Source organism: Fopius arisanus, unplaced genomic scaffold (assembly GCF_000806365.1).
Source record: "Fopius arisanus strain USDA-PBARC FA_bdor unplaced genomic scaffold, ASM80636v1 scaffold00059, whole genome shotgun sequence".
Lineage (NCBI taxonomy): Eukaryota > Metazoa > Arthropoda > Insecta > Hymenoptera > Braconidae > Fopius > Fopius arisanus.
The window spans coordinates 53,143-58,737 of record NW_011887798.1 but is presented as its reverse complement, the minus strand read 5'-3'; the positions used below and the strand labels follow the sequence as shown (position 1 = coordinate 58,737).

General features: G+C 35.2%; 2 protein-coding genes across 2 annotated transcripts; one reads left to right on the top strand and one right to left on the bottom strand.

The window, feature by feature from the left end:
- The first annotated feature begins 330 nt into the window (after positions 1–330).
- LOC105268568 (pre-mRNA-splicing factor ISY1 homolog) lies at positions 331–1,634 on the top strand. The gene is made up of 4 exons (XM_011308236.1): positions 331–496; positions 584–606; positions 796–1,114; positions 1,215–1,634. The coding sequence occupies exons 1-4, from the start codon at positions 494–496 to the stop codon at positions 1,575–1,577; spliced, it is 708 nt and encodes a 235-aa protein (XP_011306538.1). The 5' UTR covers positions 331–493; the 3' UTR covers positions 1,578–1,634.
- Positions 1,635–3,224: 1,590 nt separating this feature from the next.
- On the bottom strand, positions 3,225–5,591 carry Syt14 (Synaptotagmin 14). The gene is made up of 2 exons (XM_011308235.1): positions 5,558–5,591; positions 3,225–5,228 (listed from the first exon to the last, which is right to left on the bottom strand). Exons 1-2 carry the CDS (start codon positions 5,589–5,591, stop codon positions 3,670–3,672), a joined length of 1,593 nt encoding a protein of 530 aa, XP_011306537.1. The 3' UTR covers positions 3,225–3,669.
- Between the last annotated feature and the right edge of the window lie 4 nt (positions 5,592–5,595).

Genomic DNA, 5,595 nt, shown 5'->3' with positions numbered 1-5,595 from the left:
ATTTTCAGGTGCAGTGAGGTGCACTCAATGGAGAAATATTGATTTTGGAAAAGGTACGATTCCCTAGATATATCTCCCAGTTATTTATATTGAATATTTCATCCCCAACAGATAATAAAAATTGAATTCAGTTTCTTTCAGAGTTAACTTGGAAAAGATGGATTGCACTAATTTGATACTACAACGAAAGGGATATATTTGTTCGACCTTTTGGGGATGTTTCTTCGACGTAATGGCGATGTATGCCAATTTTTTCAAAATTCACAAAAAATCCAAAATCGACTCAAATACGCGTCACATGAGAACGCATCCTTTGGCTCATCGCCCATGACACTTTTTACATGCTCTCTGCCATGACACTTTTCAGTCCACGCTAGGAAATTGTTATGCTTTGAGCATAAAACAGGTTATTCGGAGAGAACACTAGTAATAAAATATTGTATGCAACAACAATTCTTTATTATATTTATTTACAAATAGTAGAAAGAAAATAATGGTAAGTAATTATAAATTGGAAAATGTTTCATCATGTTTGTCTTAACATATAAATATTTAATACTAATATTTTTTAATTATTCTACAGGCTCGTAATGCAGAGAAAGCTATGTAAGTTGAAGTAAATAAAGAGTAATTTGGGAAATATATTTCATTACTTTATTTCTATCTCTAAAAAATTTATTTTCACCTATCTATCATCAAGGATTGGTTATTATCACTATAAAATCTCCTTCTAAAATGAAAATAAAAATAAAATAGATAAAGTTGTATTGATTTTTAAATGCCTCTGTCATTCAGGACAACATTGGCTCGATGGAGAGCCGCACAGAGTGGCGAGGGGATAAAAAAGGAACAAGAAAGACGACCATATCTCGCTTCGGAGTGTCGAGACTTGCGAAAAGCCGAAAAATGGAGAATGCAAATTATCCGAGAGATTGCCAAAAAAGTAGCACAGATTCAAAATGCGGGATTGGGTGAATTCAGAATACGTGATCTCAATGATGAAATAAACAAATTATTGAGAGAGAAACGGCATTGGGAGGCACAAATTAAGGAATTGGGAGGTCCAGATTATCCCCGAGTTGGTCCAAAAATGTTGGATCACGAAGGACGTGAGGTAGAGAGCAAGAAATAATTCAATAAAAAATATATTATCTAAAAATAATATTATATTTATGTAAAATACAAATTTATAAGGAAAATTTTGTGGGATTTAGGTGCCTGGAAACCGAGGATATAAATATTTTGGAGCTGCCAAAGAATTGCCAGGTGTTCGTGAGTTATTTGAACAGGAGCCACCACCGCCACCCAGAAAAACCCGAGCTGAATTGATGAAAGATATAGATGCAGATTATTATGGATACAGAGATGACGATGATGGTATTTTATTACCGCTGGAGCAAAAAGCTGAACAAGAGGCCCGAGAAAAATCTCTGAGAGAATGGACTCCTCCAAAAGATATCGAAATGGAAAATTCTCAACTTGATACAAAACAAAAAGCTGTACCCACACAACATGACATTTGTCAAGCATTGCTGGCCAGAAAGAAACAGGAATTGTTAGAAAAATATGTTCTCTAAGGCTCTTTATTAATTCATTGTACATGAAGGGTGGGAATAAAAATTCATTGTATTGAATATACTCAGTATGGTTTTTTTATCATCAACTTAAGTGAATATTTCCGAAGTGGGTGATTATTTTATTAATACAATTTTTAATATAATTAATTTGTTTACAAAACACCATAGATATTAATTCATGTACCACCATGTTGTAACATTTATTCGAGATATTCTAATTTATTTTTGTGCAATAGACGTACAAATTTTAGTATGTATATCATTGAGAATAAGGGTGCAACTGTTTTCGTTATAGACAAATAATTATGGATAAAAAATATTGATTGTTATTAAATTTATGATTCTATTTTTTATTGAAATAAAAAAATCACGATATCATATTCAAGGATAAATATATTAGCGCTATGACAACAGTTTTCCAACGCTGAGAATAGAAAAAGAAAACAATTAGCTAGTTTACATATCAACTCTTTACATATATTTTTTTTTATTCGTCATCATTCATTATAAAAATCTCAATATAATAGGTCTCAATTGTATTTGAATAACAAAAATTACTCAATTTTAGGGAATTCGACCAGCAACTTCATCCACCTGCTCTCATTCTATTCACCTAAGTAATTTATCCTTCATCAATGTCATCATCATTAAAATCGAGTAATTTTCTACTGCAGCTGCTTTAGTTCCGAATATTATTAATATTAAGATCACATTCAATCGTTATAATTTGCTTTTAAATGAGTTTTCCATAATTGAGAACGAAACACTTAATTGTAACACGCACGATTCATCTTTTAATATTCACGACGAAAAAAATGGATAGGAGTTTGGGCTAACACTTATAATAGCAAAAAATATAGACGAAGAAAAAGAGTAGAAATTAATCAAGAGTTGATCCATATTCCAAACATCATAGACATCATCATAAATTTTGAAGATTGAATTGGTAAATTTGTTATGGATTTTAATTTTGACAGAATTCAGGAAATCTTGTCATTGAAAAATGAAATATCCAATTCCTTTCCGCAGTTTATGAGCGTCTCATCATCATTGATGAATTAAGCATATGTAAAACAAATGGTTGATTGATTTTGAAGAAATACCGAATTATCGGCAAAAGCATAAAAGTATTTCATTAAAAAGTAAATGAATACCACGATATGCTAATAGAGAACATATATCTACAGATTTGATAAAGTCATTCATTACTATTCTCTATGTAGTCATCTTCTATTATAATAAGCGAATGGCTTAATTTATGAGATTTCTCAATGAGAACAACGCCTATTGAAAAAGATGAGATATAAATAATTAACGATAAACCATCACATATTTCTCACGATAATAAGAAAATTTTTTCCTTCAAGTAATGCACTTGGCGACACGCATACAACTTGGTTCAAGTCAAAAATTTCAAATAATAAAGTTAAACTAAGACTCATGGAAGGAGGTAATTTTGCATTAATTATCCATATGTTTATTTCAAAACTGGATAGATTTTAATTAGGGATGGACTAGCGTTTTGGAATAAAACGTCAGAAAACGTAAAAAGAAAAAAAGGCCGAAGTTGACATTTTTGTTGAGGCACAAATGGGATATAAGAAATACTATGTTTCTGTCTTTACACTTACTTGACTGTTTCGTTCATTTTTTTTGTTTTCATTGCAACAATAATGATGAATTAAGGTCACCAGTGAATCGATTTTCACCATTGACAAGAATTGCAACTCGACGACAAATCGATAAAAATGAGAAACTTCTAATAACCGTATAACCCGCTATAGTGTCTGGGCTTGATTTAACTCGCGAATGATAAACACATTGTTGATTTCATGAAGAATAATGAAAAGTCCGTTTTTAGCGAAGTAATTGATAATAATTTTACTGACTCCGCGTAGCGGTGCTCCCCCCTCGAGTTTTAACAATGTATATTGTAAATTCTCTTGATTGATTTGTTTTTTGTTCTGTTATATAATATCAATGAAGTTTTGTAATTCTGTGAAGAATTGCAAAAGTTGGCAATAGAAGGACAGCAGCATAGCAGTCTCGATTATTATAATGGAAATAACTGAAAGAGAAGGAAGAGAAAAACTTACGGACGTAAAAGCGAGTGCCAACGCTGGACCTGTGTAGGTGAACGTGCAGAACGCATGTCATTCCAATGCTGAAGTTCCTCTGGCCCTGAACTGTTGAGCCCTAGGCATAACCACCCAATCATTTCACGTCCTTTTTTTCCCATAGCTGATCGTCGTCGATTGTAGACGGAAATAAAAAGAGTTACATCGCCAAGCTGAAAGAGAGCAACCTGAAATATAAATGTCTCTTTGTACAGTGGATTTGGCTGTGCACGTCTCAATCCAGTTTTAGATCTGCCCATTTCATGTCCATTACTATCAACCAATGTGAGTTTAACATATGTATCGGGGGGTTTGGTATCACTTCCACCGCCACCACGAAAATGTGAGCCCTTTATTATTTCCACTGATAAACGTCCAGTAGTACCATTATAAGCAAGACCAATGAGTATTTCAGCAATACTACCCCCTTTCATACTGCTGCCATAAGGTGGTGTTGTTGGAGATGCATATGATTGGACTGACTGTTGAGAACCAGTCGAATCACTTCTGGTTAAACTAGTGGTAGTACCCCAGTCATGAACAGAAGAACGAGGTGGTGGTTGCAGTGGTAAACAAAGTATTGTCTCCAATTGCAAATTTATCTGATCAAAACAAACACGAGTCTCTCCCAACAATCTCTCCCGACGCATTCTTCCACTCCACTGATAAACCCTCATCCTGACTCCCATAGCGTTAACATCTTCAGGATTAACTCTCGGCAATAAAAAACTCTCCATGTACTGGGGTGAACTGCCCTGGCGAACTCGAGTCTTACGTCTTTGTTTTTTTGAGGGCAAAAGAACCAGACGCACTTGGCTACCACCGATTCCCGCTGGATAATTTCTACCTTGGAGTATTTGTACCGTCATTTCACGCATTGGAGCGTCATATAGAAAAGCTACTTCGAGACAACCGAACTCATCCATTCCATCGCTTCCATCGCTTCCATTCAGTGGTTGCTGGGGCTCATTTGACGATGAAGACGGTGTACACATCTCCTCCATTATCTCCTCTTCCTCTTCCTCCTCCTCCTCTTCTTCCTCCTCCTCCTCCTCTTCCTCCTCTTCCTCCTCCACCTCTTCTTCCTCATCCTGAACGTTTTGCTGACAGGCACGACTGTCCAGTATCATACTTGGAGAACCCACATCAACAACACACTCTTTTTTATCAATCATCATTGCGTTTCCTGTGCTCACCACTGTAGGAGAATCCTCTGTCTGAATTGTCAAAATATCAGAATGACCAATATGCGAGTGGGAATTCTGAAGTCTTCTGAGAGCATCCTCTTCGGAATCAGAACTAGTCTCCGGATCGGGATATGCAACAATTTTTCCTAAATTCTTCACAGCTGAATTATGCCCTGTAATTCCATCACCATTCCCGGATTCATTCAGTGGCACACAAATACCACCGAACAGTGTTGCCTGTGCTACAGGTGTTAATGTCCATTTTTTCGATAGATAGAGAAATAAAACTAAAAGTAGTGCTACGAATCCAGCAACTGTTCCTAGGAATGCTGTCAGTCCCACCGGTCCTGAAAATTATTTTTTCTCTATTGTCATATCATAATATCATCTGACTATTTAATGGTGTGGGAACATCGCGTGATTTCTACCCTACAGGATCATCTTGAGAGGAATGAATATTTTTATATCATGCTAATCGATATTTTAAAGTTGAGAAATTTCCATAGAGTGGGGCTAAAAAATAAAAATTACAAAAAAACAGACAAGATAAAATTTTAGCCATATGTGGTGGTGGGGGGATAGGGGAGGGGGCATAAGAAAAATAAAGAGAAAAAAAAAAGTGGATAAATAAATTTGATACGCGAGTACAATTGACGTGCAGACGTAGTGGACTTACCCGCAAGAAAATGGTTTGATCCAGTCAGTATCATGACT

Bases quoted from the DNA above. Each gene is read 5' to 3' on its own strand.
- LOC105268568 (XM_011308236.1), top strand. The intron at 607-795 runs GTAAGTTGAAGT...TCTGTCATTCAG, and splicing joins CGTAATGCAGAGAAAGCTAT to GACAACATTGGCTCGATGGA. The intron at 1,115-1,214 runs GTAGAGAGCAAG...TGTGGGATTTAG, and splicing joins TGGATCACGAAGGACGTGAG to GTGCCTGGAAACCGAGGATA.
- Syt14 (XM_011308235.1), bottom strand. From the start codon at position 5,591: ATGATACTGACTGGATCAAACCATTTTCTTGCGG. The intron at 5,229-5,557 runs GTAAGTCCACTA...AATAATTTTCAG, and splicing joins ATCAAACCATTTTCTTGCGG to GACCGGTGGGACTGACAGCA.